General features: G+C 55.0%; 1 protein-coding gene across 12 annotated transcripts in view; it reads right to left on the bottom strand.

The window, feature by feature from the left end:
* Positions 1–14,420, bottom strand: part of CACNA1B (calcium voltage-gated channel subunit alpha1 B) — a 207,497-nt gene that overhangs the window by 130,582 nt on the left and 62,495 nt on the right. For 9 of the 12 annotated variants that reach the window (XM_070068094.1, XM_070068043.1, XM_070068298.1 and 6 more), the window contains 6 exon segments: positions 13,761–13,876; positions 13,163–13,219; positions 12,419–12,511; positions 7,003–7,212; positions 6,012–6,124; positions 1,600–1,712 (listed from right to left, as the gene is read on the bottom strand). In XM_070068094.1, coding sequence (XP_069924195.1) covers positions 1,600–1,712; positions 6,012–6,124; positions 7,003–7,212; positions 12,419–12,511; positions 13,163–13,219; positions 13,761–13,876 — 702 coding nt within the window. 12 annotated transcript variants of the gene reach the window in all.

Genomic DNA, 14,420 nt, shown 5'->3' with positions numbered 1-14,420 from the left:
GCTCCCCTCCACATGCAGGTCCCTGCACACTGCGATCAAGATTCCCCCTGGCCTCTCTGCCTGCTTGCATCATCCCACACCACGGCCGCTTTCACCACCAGCTGTCTCCAGCACACGGGCCCTATCCATGCCTACAAGAGAACTCACTGCTGACTGCCACCCCCAATCTCTGAAGGGGTCTTCCCAGGAGTGCCCAAGTGCATGGCTTTGCCCCAGCCCCTCCCCGGCAAGGCCAGCCACACGCCTGTGCCTCTGCCATGCTGTCCTATTGTCCCAGAATGATGGCAGGACAATAGTCTTCCCCTGCACTACACCAGGCCCTAAAACGTGGTGCTCTCCCTGCTGCCCACATCAGAAGCCCAGCTGTCCTCTCGGACTCTCACACAAGGGCTAGTGGCAGAAGGACCCAGCCTGACCCAGCACAAGAGCCTCCTGCTCCCTGATGTCAGGCACTGAGGCTGAGAATGGGCAGCCCCTACGGACCCTCCCTGGAGCCCCGCCCCAGCATGTCACGGAAGGGTAAGGGAAGCCAAGGGGGCTGTGGATCCTGCTGGACAAAGTCCTGCCCAGACCCTTCCACATGTGAGCCTTCATCTCCTCACAAGGGCTTGGGTTTAGATTTACAGCAGACTAGAAAAGATCATCAGAATCTTGTCCACCTTAGGAGACCATGGGGATTCCAAGAGGGGACCTTGGCCATGGAGGGATGAGCTGCAAACCCAGATCCTGACGGCCTCAGTGTCAGTGCTTCTGCTCCTTCAGCACCGGGGTCCAGGCTGGCAGGGACGCCACCCAGAACCCATGCAGAGGAGCAGGTGGGGCCCTGTGAGGACAGGGGAGCCCACGGCCTCCTGGCGTCCCTGCTCTGGGCTGATCACAGCCTACACTGGCTGAGGCCGCTGCAGAGTGGGCTTCCTACTGCTGTCCACCCACCACAGCTCAAGCCAGGGGAGGTTTCAGCCCAGTCCTCCACTCACCAACTGCACCACCTCACTGCCCCGAGCCTGTCTCCACGAGGGCAGTTCACATCCAAAGACCCAAGGAAGGCAGGACCAAAAACAGGGTCTTGCTGCTATCAATGCCACCGAGACTCAGAAGGGGCAGGGCCAGGGTGAAGTTAGCCCCAGGATCAGGAGCTGCGCAGGCGCAAGGCTGGCTCAGGGCAGACTGGAGCTGCAGGACAGGAGGGTAGGTGGGGGCAGGATGATGAAAACCCTTCCATCTGGTAACTTCCCTCTCCTGGCAGCCACAGGCAAAGCTAGCTTTGCAGGTGCGGGTGATGGCACTGCAGTGTCTACAGAAGAAACAGCAAGAACTAAAACCAGAGTGCACGCTGCAGCCCTAATGCCAGTAGGGGGCGACGCCAAGGACTGGCACAGCCACAACAAGGTTGAGAGGAAGCCATGCTGGGCTGGTTTCCCGCCTGTGCTGTTCTGTGACTGTCTTGTAGTTAAACCAATCAGAAGCCTCAGAAACAGATTTCTGAACACCATGAATCCCTGAGAACAAGCCCCCAGAGTCCCCGACCTTACGTGGCACCCAGTCTACTTCCCCTGCCCAGGAGCACACAGGTGAGTTGCAACGCCATGGACAACTTACTTGGTGACCTTGAAGATTCTCAGTAAGCGCAGAGCCCGCAGAACACTGATCCCGAAGGAGGTCCCTGGCTTGACAGCAGCCCAGACCACTTCAAAGATACTGCCCACGATGACCTGCAGTGGGAACAGCGTCAGCCTCAGGCACATCCACACCTACGCATGCATGTCTGCACATGTGCGCCTGTGGGTGCACACCACGTGGCATCCAAGCATGTATCTGTGCATGTGCACCTGTTTGTGTGCACGCCACGTGCATCCATGAATGTTATGTGCATGGGTGCACACCACGTGGCATTCATGAATGTGTGCACCTATCTGCACATGTACCTGTGTGTGTGCACCCCATGGCATCCATGAATGTGTGCATCTGTATGTGTGCACACTATATGGCATCCATGAATATGTGCATGTATGCACATGTACACCTGGGTGTGTGCACCCCATGACATCCACGAATGTGTAGTCTACACATGTGCACTTGCAACCGAGAATGTGTGCACCTGTGTATGTGCACCCCATGAGTGTGTGCACCTGTCTGCAGTGTGCACCTGTGTGTGCACCTGTGTGTGTGTGCACCAGTGGCATCCATGACTGTGTGCACCTGTCTGCAGTGTGTACCTGTGTGCATGTGCACCCCATGACATCTGTGAACGTGCATGTCTACACATGCACCTGTGTGTGTGTGCACTCTTGGCATCCATGAGTGTCTGCACCTATCTGTGGGTGTGCACCTGTGTGTGTGTGCACCCATGGCATCCATGAGCGTGTGCACCTGTCTGCAGTGTGCACCTGTGTGGCAGCATCTCTCTGGGTGCCCACTCTGATTCCTGCATGTAGTCAAGCCAAAGGAGTGGAGGAGTACACCTCATGCTGTGTCCTCTAAGGGCACAGTCCCTCTGGTCCTGGCACCTGTCCTCTCTCCCATCCCACCCCAGATACACCAGGCAGACAAAGGACCTGGAGCACGGTGAGGCCTTCGGTTTCCTGACAGTTCATCTAGTGCCTCACCTGAGCTTTGTCACAGCAAGGTGAAGCCAGCATCTTCTTAGACACATCTGGGGCCAGGCCACTACGCCGTCCTCTCAGAATTCAAAACCCATTTCTCTGCAACTCCCCTCCTTGGTCCTGCTCTGCCTCCAAAATATGCAGGCTCTTCTCTCTCCCAGGGCCCAGGAGCCAGGATGTACCACCGAGAACAGATGGCGGCAGGCCTGCCCCTTACGTCTTCCTGATGGGGCTATCTCAGGCACTACCGCTATTGGTAGCCTGGGGCTTGTGGGCGAGGGGCAGACACCTCCTTTCAGATGGCCCTTGGCTGAGGCCAGCTGGTAAGGCATCACGTGAGAGGCTCAGGAAGGAGGGGAGGCTGGGTGCAGCAGAGAGGACACTGCAGGGGTCCAAACTGAAGTTCCGCAGTGGGGCTCCCTGGGGACTCCCATGTGCAGGTACACTCCTGTCCTCTTTATGTGTGTCATTCTCATTTCCTCTAACCTACGTGTCTGCAATTGGCATGGGAAATTTAAACGCTGAGTATCTGTCTCTTAAATTCAGTTCTACCGTACTTGTCTCTTGCAAACCTTAGCTGAGCGTCAGAGTCCGTATCCAGTCACGGAGAGGACAGGCCAGGCCACAGCCCTGCAGCATGCCAGTCCCTCCTACAGGTCCTCACTCCTCTGTCTGCACTGGAGTTCACTGAAACGCACACTGCTCTGCCTTTCCCACAAATGCCTCGTTCAGAGAGCAGCAGATGTCCTGCCGACAACCAGGCCCATCTGGGATGGCCAGCCAACACTGCGGCTGGGGCAGCGTCTGGGATGGCCTGCCAATGCTGCAGCCGGGGCAGGCTCACTGATCTGTTCCCAGCGACCACTCACTGGCCCTTTATCATCACCACTGATTTTTATTATCATCAGCAAATACCTAGATGTTTGCTTGGGCCGAAGATAGTAGTTTTCTAAGTTCCCTCTTGCTGGCAGTCTTCCAGCATCTCTCCTGTTTTCTACTAATTCTCAAAATTTGTCCCCACTGGTTCACATAGTAGGCAGCCTCCAAGACAGCCTCCAAAATTCTCATCACCCGATTGTCACTCTTCACATAATCCCATCCCCTGGAGGATAGGCTGGGCCAAGACTCACTCTTGGCAAAGAGAACAGTGCAGGAGTCAGGGACGTCACCCGTGAGCCGAGGCTACAAAAGACCCTTGCTTCTCTGTCCTGGGTGCCCCAGCTCTTTCTCAGATCACCAGAAGCCCTATTCTAAGGACACCCCAGCAACCTCTGGAGAGGTTTGCATAACCAGGCACATAGGAGCCTGGAACCTGAGTTTTTGAGGCCTGACAACAGCCACTAGCATGGGCATGGAGTTGAATTCTGTAGCCCCAAATGAGCCTGAGATGACCGGTGAAGACTCTGAGCACCCCAGGTATCACATCCTGATCCCTCACTCACAGAAACACTCAAATGTTTTCTGGTTTAACCACAAAGTGTTGGGATAATTTGTTCCTCAAAAAGACAAATCAATGCAGATTGTGGAAACAGAAGTGAACACTGCTGTAATAAAAGCCAGAGAATGGGCCTTGAGTAGCAAATCCGAGAGACCTTAATGCCTCCTGAACACACAGCTCAGAGAATGCTGGGCATTCCCCTTCAGAGAGGGAGAATCTGACTGGTGCCTGAGGATGGGGTCCTGCAGTGATCATCCAGGAGGTGTGGCCATGATGCTGCCTGCAGTCGCGTGAAACGTAGACAATGTGTCATGAACTAGGAAATCCACCGCAGACTTCTATACCAAGCACTGAAAGGCGCCACCTCACAGGGAGAAGCGACAGCTAAACAGCTAACACACCATCAGCAAAAGGCCAGGGTATGCTTGTTTTGAAAATGCTCACCCTTTCCAGGTGGCACATGAAATGGCATGGTCGAAAGATGAGACCGAGGTCAAGATGGTGACTTTTACTCGCAAACACGGTGCCTGTCACACTTCAAAGAGACAGACAGCATCCCTCACAGAGCCTGTCAGTGAAGCAGGCAGGTGTCAGCCCTCAGACACCACAACAGGACACAGGCAGAGCAGGGCTCAACCCCAAGCAGATCACAAGACATCTACAAAGTTCTCACAGACACGCAGACATTACAGCTTGCACTGAAGGGGACCAGGACAACACCAAACAAAAAGAGGTGTCCCCATTCCCAAAACTCTCCTGGTAGGAAGCAGGCTGGGAAATGTGCCCAGCTGAAGACAAAGGACAGCAACCCGGGGGCAGAACCAAGAGCCCAGGAGGCTTCCCAGGCCAGAGGAGCTAGTTAAAGAATTCCCAACATCTGTTGAGCTGGATTTCAGAACTGTTGTGGCCCAGTGGGTCTCCTGTGGTTCCCACTGTCCCCTTGAGAAACAGGAATGCTGACAGCATTATCCATGACTGTATATTGGTTGTGGGGAAGATAACTTGTTTCTCTAGCTTCTTAAGGCAATAGAGTGAAGGAGCCATACTTAAAGAGCTACGTCCACACCTGCACCTGACTTAAATGCTGAGCTCTGAGCTGAGCTGGAATGAGGTGAGACTCCAGGGAGCTGTCTTCAATAACTCATCTACAAAGGGAGAGTTATGAGAGCTTAACAGAAGTGCGGTGCCACCATGAGAACATTTCAAATTAAGCCAAATTTTCAAGCTGAAATTTTGGCTGAGTCCTTGGCCACTGCAAACTCAGCTGATATCCAAGTCTCTCCCAAGGACTGTGAACCTCCCCTCATCACTTGGAGCCTCCAGCAGGTGCTGACAGGGCCACAGACCCCAGGCAAGTGTCCCACAGCCTCTGCTGGGTCTCGGGGAGATGCTTTTTGTGCTGACCCTGCCCTGCATTCTGGTCTCAACTCTCACAGCTAGCCATGGGCACTTCCTACTCAACGCAGCAGCTTCCTTGTCCTGCCGAGGCTGATGAAGGGATCAGGCCAGGATCACAGGAGGGGCAGGCCACTGTGGCCTGGCACCATGGCCCAGCACTATTCCTCAAAGCACTGGGGCATAGACCCAAGCCTGCTCAAGACCAGATCTGTAGGATGGTTGGGGAACCAGGACCACAGTGGCCCTGAGCTCTGTTGGGGAGAGAATGAGCCCCCCAGAGGCCAGCAAGGGCCCAGCACAGAGGGAACTATCGAGCCTACTGCAGATCCTGAGGGGCTACAGGTAGGGGTCACAGGGAAAAGATGACTACCTGCATGTGGGGAGCAATAGCGGCTGACGCCCCCCTCTGTCGGGCACAGCCAGGGCAGGCCTCCCTCTCCAGCCTCTGCACCCACACAAGATCACAGAGCCCAGCCCACGCTGGGTACACATGGTGGGTGGCACTGTATGGTCAGACAAGAGCATATTGAGAATGCTGTCCCCCCAGGGCATCCCAGCAGGCACCCACTCACCCCAAAGTCAAAACAGTTGAAGGAGGACCGGAAGTAGCTCCTGGGCCCCAGGCCATACATCTTCAGGGACATCTCTGTGAGGAAGAGACCCAGGAAAACAAACTCTGCAAAGTCTAGGAGAAGCCAGAAAAGAGAGGGTTAGAGCGAGGCCTCTGGCCAGACCATAGAACACCAGACTTCTGGGCCCCTCCCAGGATGAGCTCCCCAAGTTCTGAGATCTCAGCCCAGGACAGGAATAAAGAACTGAGAGGGGCGAGGGAGGCGCTTGCTCCAGGGGAATCCTGCACACAGCACTCGGGCTCAGTGGTCAGGGGATGCCAACCAGGTGGCTAGCACTGAGAGCCAGGGAGCTTCTCCTCCACAGCCAGAAATGGCTCTTAGGTGTGTGGAGCAGTTTTAGGGCCCCACGGCTCTCAATGGGAGAGTGAGGGCTTTGTAGGAGCCCAAAGCAGGTGCCATTCCCTGGCAGCAAGAGGGCGAGCGCAGCTGACCCCTAGAGAATGCAAAGCCTCAAGTGCAGTCTGCAGCACAGGAAACAGAGGCAGGGGCCGTGGTCGTGCTTACAGCGCTCTGCGAGGGGTCAAGACTGCTCACCAAGACTCACAGTCCCACGTGGCCAGCAGCCCCAGGAGAGGAAGGGTCAGCCTGGAAATCTCAGTCCTGTTCCCTGGACGTGGGTGGCTGGGATCCCCGACTGGGGCTTCTGGACATGGGACAGCGAATCAGCACTGCACACAGGCACCCCCAGATCCAGTGAATTGTAAAGAAAAAGGAATCAACCAGGATAGCCCTGGGGGTGCGCGACACCAGGACCCTCTTTCCTCAGGAGCAGTCTCACAGGATGGCGGTCTCCAAGGGCCAGGGCCTACGGGTCTGAAGACACAAGTTTGTCTAGCCTGGCTTGCTCCTGCCACCCCCGGGACACGCAGAAGCCCTCCCCTCATTCACACTCTGAGGGTGGGTCTGGCGGGACCCTAGGCCCCTGACGTACACAATGCCGTGGTGAGCCGCTGCGGCTGGTTGTAGTGCACCATGGCCACGCACAGTGTGTTCAGTGCCACCACACACAGCACCGTCCAGTAGAAGCTCTGTGCCTTCACCATGCGCCGGATGAAGAAGCGGAACATCTTCTCCTTCCTCCGGAAGTACGACGAGCTCTCCGTCTTCCCGCTTTTCAGGCTGGCACGGGCGAACGGGGAACCTGGGAGACAGGAGCTAGCTGAGGCCCAGGACATGCACGAGCCTGTGGACACGCCCTCCAGGGAGACACCTGCCTCTGGAGCGCCTACCCACGGACACACCCACGGACACACTCACTGGGGAGCCCAAGACACCCACTTGCCCAGACACCCTCCGGGACACTAGCCCCCAGCCTCAACAGTCGCAGCAATGGTGCCAGTTATCCCTGTCACTCCCTTGACCGGGCCTCACTCCAGTTTCCCAGACAAGGGAAGAAGAAGCCCAGGTGAATCTCTGAGTGCTTACAGGCTCTGGGGATCCATGTGTCTGCACTGGCTATCTCTGTGTGTGCAGGAATGCACGGCTGTGCTGTGTGTGCAGGAGTGCACGGCTGTCCCTGTGTGTGCAAGAGTCCATGGCTGTCCCTGTGTGTGCAGGAGTGCATGGCAGTGCTGTGTGTGCAGGAGTGCACGGCTGTCCCTGAGTGTGCAGGAGTGCACGGCTGTCCCTGTGTGTGCAGGAGTGCACGGCTGTCCCTGTGTGTGCAGGAGTGCACGACTGTCCCTGTATATGCAGGAGTGCACGGCTGTCCCTGAGTGTGCAGGAGTGTATGGCTGTCCCCGTGTGTGCAGGAGTGCACAGCTGTTCCCGTGTGTGCAGGAGTGCACGGCTCTCCCTGTGTGTGCAGGAGTGCATGGCTATCCCTGTATGTGCAGGAGTGCACAACTGTCCCTGTATATGCAGGAGTACATGGCTGTCCCAGTGCGTGCAGGAGTCATGGCTGTGCTGTATGTGCCAGGGCCAATCCCTGGCACTCATGTCATACCCATGGAAGAAAACAGACCATTCCTGCTGAGCCTTTCAAATAAATAAATCTTTTAAAAAAAAAGAAAAAGAAAAAAAAAGAAAGCCTTTGCCAGGAGATGGTTCACACACTTGGACCCTGCACCCACACGGGAGACCCTGATGGAGCTCCTGACTCCTGATGTAGGCCTGGCCCAGCCCAGGCTGTTGGGGGCATTTGGGCAAGTGAACCAACCAACAGATAGAAGATCTCTCTCTCTCTCTCTCCCCCTCCCTCCCTCCCTCCCTCCCTCTCTCTCTCTCTCCCTCTGTCTTTCAAATAAATACAGAAATCCTTTTTTTTAAGTTCATGGAAAATAGAATCAAAAGATAAAGATCTTTAGCAAAAAAACTTCTGAAGCCCATGTCTAGTTTTCTCATAACACACACTTTTCTGCGAGCACTGTGGAGACCTGTCACCTGCAAAGTTGCTCCCATCAGAAAGGGAGACCATTACACAGGCTTAGGAAAAGGACAGTCACCACAATCTACAGAAACACTACAATGACGCAGAAAAGCTGAACTAGAGGGAAGGAAAGGTACCAGGCTAACACAAGCTGAAAACAAAAACCAGCGAGGGCAGGGAGCAGCAGCAGGAGCGGCATTTGTGTCAGACGGCAGTGCCGTCCAGGGGAGGAAGCAGGGACACACAGGAGGTGTTGTGTGCTGAGTGACCCACAGTCTGTGAGGAAGACACACAGTCACCCATTTTCTATTGGTCAAATGGCTACACACACAAAGGTCACTAAAAGCACATGAGGAATCCATCAACTACAGTGAAGGGTCAATGTTCAGGCACCTGTTAAAGCTGAACGCTCCAGCAGGCAGGAAGCAGACACTCATCTGACCAGAACACAGGCACTCACAACGCGGGGTCTCAACTACTGGGATGAACTGCTTTGCTGATGCTGACAAGACTCCTACAATCAGCCATGAAGTAATTTGAACTCGAAAAGGCCACAATTCGCAATTACTCTCTGATAAAATTAGAGATAAGATGATGATTAAAATGTCTTAACAGTTCCTGTAAATTAAGAAGCACACTCTTGGGGAGAGCACTGTAGGGCAGTGAGCTGAAGCACTGGTATCCCTTGCGAGAGCACAGCTTTGAGTCACAGCTATTCCAATGCAGCTCCCTGCTAATGTGCCTGAGAAGCTATAGATGATCTGAGTCCTTGGGCCCCTGCACCTGCACACCCACACTGGACCTGGCTCCTACTGGGTCTCCTGCACCCATCCCAGGCCCCACACTCCCCACGCTGGACCTGGTTCCTGCTGGGTCTCCTGCACCCATCACAGGCCCCTCATGCCCCATGCTGGACCTGGCTCCCACTGGGTCTCCTGCACCCATCCCAGGTCCCACACTCCCCACGCTGGACCTGGCTCCTGCTGGGTCTCCTGCACCCATCCCAGGCCCCTCACACCCCATGCTGGACCTGGCTCCCACTGGGTCTCCTGCACCCATCCCAGGCCCCATGCTGGACCTAGGCATCAGTGCCCACAATCACTCCTCCCTGCAGTCCAGTATTCCCAGGCAGATCTTCTCTGTCCTGGATGCTCAGACCAAAATCTATGATGTGGTCCTAATGTCCCTCTCTTTCTCTAACCCATGTCCAGCTAACTGATCAGCAAATCTTCAAAGTATACCCACAATGCAACCCTTTCACATCACCTTCCCTGCTACCTCCAAGTGCACACCACTGTCCTGGGTCTTTCAGCAGCCTCTGCTCTGGCCTTCTGAACGCAGCCAGGGCCACCTGGAATCCTTGCCTGGACCCAGCCCACCACAGCTCTCTGTCCCCTCCTGCTGCCCCAGGTCACACCTGCCAGGCATATTCCTGCCGTGGGTCTCTCTCCCAGGCGTCCCACTGGCTGGGTTCCCACTTCCTCTAGCTCTCCACTGAGGGGCAGTCTTTTTCCTTAGCCATCCCTGGCCATTCGGTGTGCAAGGCCAGCACCTGCAGGCCCTGGGCACCTAGTGTTGGGACACATTTTGTATCAGTGTACCTAATTTGCTGTCTGATGCTTCCACTGGAATAGAAACTCCAGAAGCTAAAGGACCTTCATTGCTTAGTTCAAAGTTGTAGCTTCAGTGCTTCAAGCAATTCAGTCACTGCCACTTAATACACATTTGTTGAGTGAATGAACACAGAAATGACGGAATACAGAAGAGTTTTTAAGAGAATACTACACACAGCTCAAAAAAATGTTTGAATACTCAGAGAAAATGGAATATTTCCTGACAAAGCATAGATTACAAAACTGGCCCATATTCTTTTTTTCTTGGATTCTATGGAGTCATAGTTTCATTTTACTTACAAAGACCAGGCCATTGAAAAAGACTTTTTAAAGCTCTTTAACTCACCTCACAAAATCAGGACAAAAATTCTATGTGAAACAGAAACAGGAGAACACTCATAGGAAAAATTTTTTAAAATTCCACTGAGGTGACAAAGGACTCAAATCTATAAAATATACCGGCCTCTTGTGATTGACAAGACCAATATGAATGACTGCACAGAAAAGTGGATGAGGTATCAGGACATGCCACGGAACAAATCTGATGGGAAACAGACTTTGGAAGAGGCAGAGAGTGAGACAAGAATGACAGGCAGCGTCCACTGGGGCCAGGGACAAACATCTTCTTGCACTGTCACTGGAAACTCTGAGAAGCCCAAAAGCATGCGTGTATGTTTGTGTATGCTGTGTGTGCCTGTGTGTCCATGTAGGGGGTGCCGGTATGACAAGGGACTCAAAGTTCGATAGGTTATTTTGCTTGGTTGTTTTAAAACAAGGCCTATTCTTCATAAAATTAAATGTTAGTTTGTAACTGGCCCATTTCTAGCTTCTGTACCTCTGCTTGCTTGATAATGGCCAAGGCCACTAGACTGTGGTTTCTCCTGTCTACTCCCGGCTGCAGACACAGGAAAGCACAGGTGGCGTCAAGGTTACAAAAAAACCTGGCGAATTAGCTAACTGCTTCTTGCTTCTGTATGCCTGCTTTCTGCTCGCACAGGCTCACATGCATAATCAAATGTCTGATAAAATTAGGTTCTGCCTTTAAAAAGCCCCCACCCCTGCAACTCAGGGCTGTCTTCTCCAGACCTGCTCTGTGAGAAGGCAGTCGCCAGCTGGCTAAGACAGACTCCTAATCTGACTTCAAAAGTCTTGCTGTGTTTCAATCCATGCACCCCACAACACCAGGTGTGCATGTACATCAGTTGGGGATAGCACAGGAGCATGTTTGTACGTGGGGGGATGTGGGGAGTCTGTGTGTGCATGCATGTGTGTGTAGGTATGTTGCATGTGTAGGTGTGTGCTACATGAGGGGCTTGGAGGTGTGGGGATATGTGTGCCTGTGTATGCACATGTAGGGGAGTGCAGGCACATATATGTACACAGGAGGATGTAGGGGGTCTGTGTGCATGCATGTACGTGGGGAGTGTGGTGTGGGGGGGTGCATGTGTGTACCCATATTTGGGCATGTTCAAGGCAGAGTGCTGTGTATGTGGCTTCATTACAGTGTGCTGTCTCATCAATGAAACAATGTTAACAGGAAACAGATCTTTAGGACAGTAAGGAATTCAAGACTGCATTGGAGGGGCTGGTACTATGATGTAGCAGGTAAAGCCACCACCTGCAGTGCCAGCACCCCATAAGGGCACTGGTTCAAGTCCTGGCTGCTCCACTTCCAATCCAGCTCTCTGCTAATGACCCGGGAAAGCAGTGGAAGATGTCCCAACTCCTTGGCCCCTGCACCTGCATGGGAGACCCAGAGGAAGTTCCTGGCTCCTGGCTTCAGATAGGCCCAACTCCAGCCATTGCAGCCAACTGGGGAGTGAACCAGTGGATGGAAGAGCTCTCCCTCTCTGCCTCTCCTTCTCTCTCTCTGTAACTCTGACTTTCAAATAAATAAATAAATCTTTAAAAGAAAAAAAAGATTGGATTGGACCCAGGACCTTGACATGAACATGGTCTGCCCAGTGTCCATGCCTCCCCCACCCAGCTGAGACATAGGCTGAGGAACAGGCCATGGTGGAGGACAACCTGGACACTCAGGTGCTAAGGGGACTAAACAGCTGTGGGGGTAAATTCCCCAGGATTTCCTTTTCACAGAGGGGGAAGCAGGGGATGAGGTGAGGGCCTCCAAGGCATAGCCCAGGGAAGGTGGGGGACGTGGCCAGAAACCTCTGCCCCTTACAGGACTGTGTAAAGGTCTGGCCTCCAGATATGACCAGGGCTGTATGCCCCTGTGGGAGACAGCAAGGCCCATGAGATGAAGGAGCAGGCACTGGGGCACGAAGACAGCCCTGCTGCAGCTGGCGTCGGGAGGGCCAGTGCACACTGGGTCCAGGGCCAGGCCACGCAAAGCCAAGGGTACTCACCGGGAGCACAGAGGCCTGTGAGCCGGCCCTCCCCCTCCTCGGCCTGGATCAGGTCGCTTCTGCTCTTCTTGGCAGCTGCTCTCTTCAACACTGCTTTAAGCAGAGCGGGGGACGCTGTGAGTGACCTGCGTGGGCTTAGCCTCCCCACAAGTGGCCACCCCTGGCCTCTGTCTGCGCTGAGGATGAGGCAGGATGTCCCCAGCCCTGGGACCCCTCAGTCCCAGCACAAAGAACAAGGAAGTTCTGAAGGTGGGTGGTCACTTTCCCTTCCTTCCACAGTGAGGTCAGTGGAGAGGCCTGGCCACCAGGGAGACCAGGAGCAGCCATCTGGAGCAAGGCAGGGCTGCCAAGGGCTCAGTGCAGAGCTGCTCAGAGCATGGGGGCCACCGAGTGGCAGCAGCTGTGGCCCTGCTGCCTGGCGCTCACCTGAGCAGTGGGTGTGGAGAGAGGGCCTTCCTGCTGCTATGGCCTCACCCCAGCCTCAGTGGCCCCTGGTGGTCCCAGGGTCTTCCCATGGCCCTTGGGAGCAGCAGCCCACGCCCTGGGACACAGTGTGGTTTCAACCTGCAGCTTTAAGACTGCAGAAGCAGCACCATCCACAGAACCTGCTCAGGTGATGACGTCAGACTTCAGCCTCAGGTCTATCACGTGACAGAGGTGCAGGCACCAAGCCCAGGGAACACACCACGGTCCACCAGCCAGCTGCGCTCTCCCAACACCAGGAGGGCAACCAGAGCCACCTACCATCCAGAGGGGACTTCTCCTCTGCGTTCCTGTCCTCCTCAGCCAGCATGACTTCCTCTGCAAGGGGAAATAGCCTTGGTCAGAGCCCTCCCAGCCCCAGCAGAAGACCCTGCCATGGCCTTCTTAGCCCTTATACTTCCAGGACACAGCAGGGCCTGACCCAGACCACGGTCCACAGACAGGGCCCAGCTGCCTCAAGTCTGTCTTGTGTCCCCAGCAACACCTGACCCTGCCCCACAGGTGGCTGCCTCTCAGGGGAGTCCTTGTGAAGCCTCACGAGGCAGGAACAAGTACCCCACCTGGCAGATAGCGCCTGGACCAGGGAGAGACCCAGGTCAAGGGCAGGTCAAGGGCACAGTACTTGAATCCAAATGGCAGAGCCCAGCTTCAGCTGTGCCTTGGCTTTTAATCCCCCATTAGAGAAGCCAGGTCCTCGGAGCCATGTGGTTGCCTGGGGCCAGGCCCCTGGGTAGTCGCAGAGAAACCTTTAGAGCCTCAACTTCCCTCCATCAAACTCCATGCAAAGCAGGGGACCCCAGCTGGCTGCAGAAGGGGCTTGGGGCCAGGAGCTGGGCAGCCCACTCCTACTGGCTCTCACCAGCCTTGAAGATCCACTCCAGGTACCCGTTGAGCTCCCGCTCAATCTGCTGCTGCCGCCGGAGCTTCAGGAAGGCGCGGCGGTTCTCCACTCTCTCGCGCTCCTTAGCAAACTCTCTGGAGGTGCCGGGGATGGACAAGTAAGTCATCAGGAGACCACAGCCCAGAGGTGTGCCACCCCCAGGGGAAGGGGCACTAGCAAAAGGCCAGGGCAGGAAACTCCAGCTCTTCTAAACTGAGCACAAGGAGGGCGCTGCTCAGCTCCTACTAAGCTCCTTGCTCCCCAAGACAACCTGCAGCTCACAGAGACATCTCCTTGGTGCACAGAGGGAGCATTCGAGAGGGCAGAGATGGCTCAAACCCCCACCTACCACGGGCCTAGGCAAGTACCCCCATGGGCCAGGACTGCCCTGCTATCTGCTGTCCAGCACACCCATGTCCAGCCCCAACCTCCCAGCCAGAAGAAAGGCATTCCCACACCGTGCATGCGTGTATCTGCAGAGAAGCTTCTCGGCTGGGTGTGGTGTTATGGCAGTCCTGACTCCTGACACACACAGCCACAGTGAGAGAGAGTGCATGGGTCTGATAAGGACAGACGCTAAGCCTCTGGCCAATGTGTCCAGGCAATAAGACAGGCCAGCGTCCCACCCAGGCCTGCCAC

The sequence above is a fragment of the Oryctolagus cuniculus genome, chromosome 1 (assembly GCF_964237555.1).
Source record: "Oryctolagus cuniculus chromosome 1, mOryCun1.1, whole genome shotgun sequence".
NCBI classification, from domain to species: Eukaryota; Metazoa; Chordata; class Mammalia; order Lagomorpha; family Leporidae; genus Oryctolagus; species Oryctolagus cuniculus.
The sequence above is the reverse complement of the archived record's forward strand: the minus strand, read 5'-3'. Positions and strand labels throughout refer to the sequence as shown.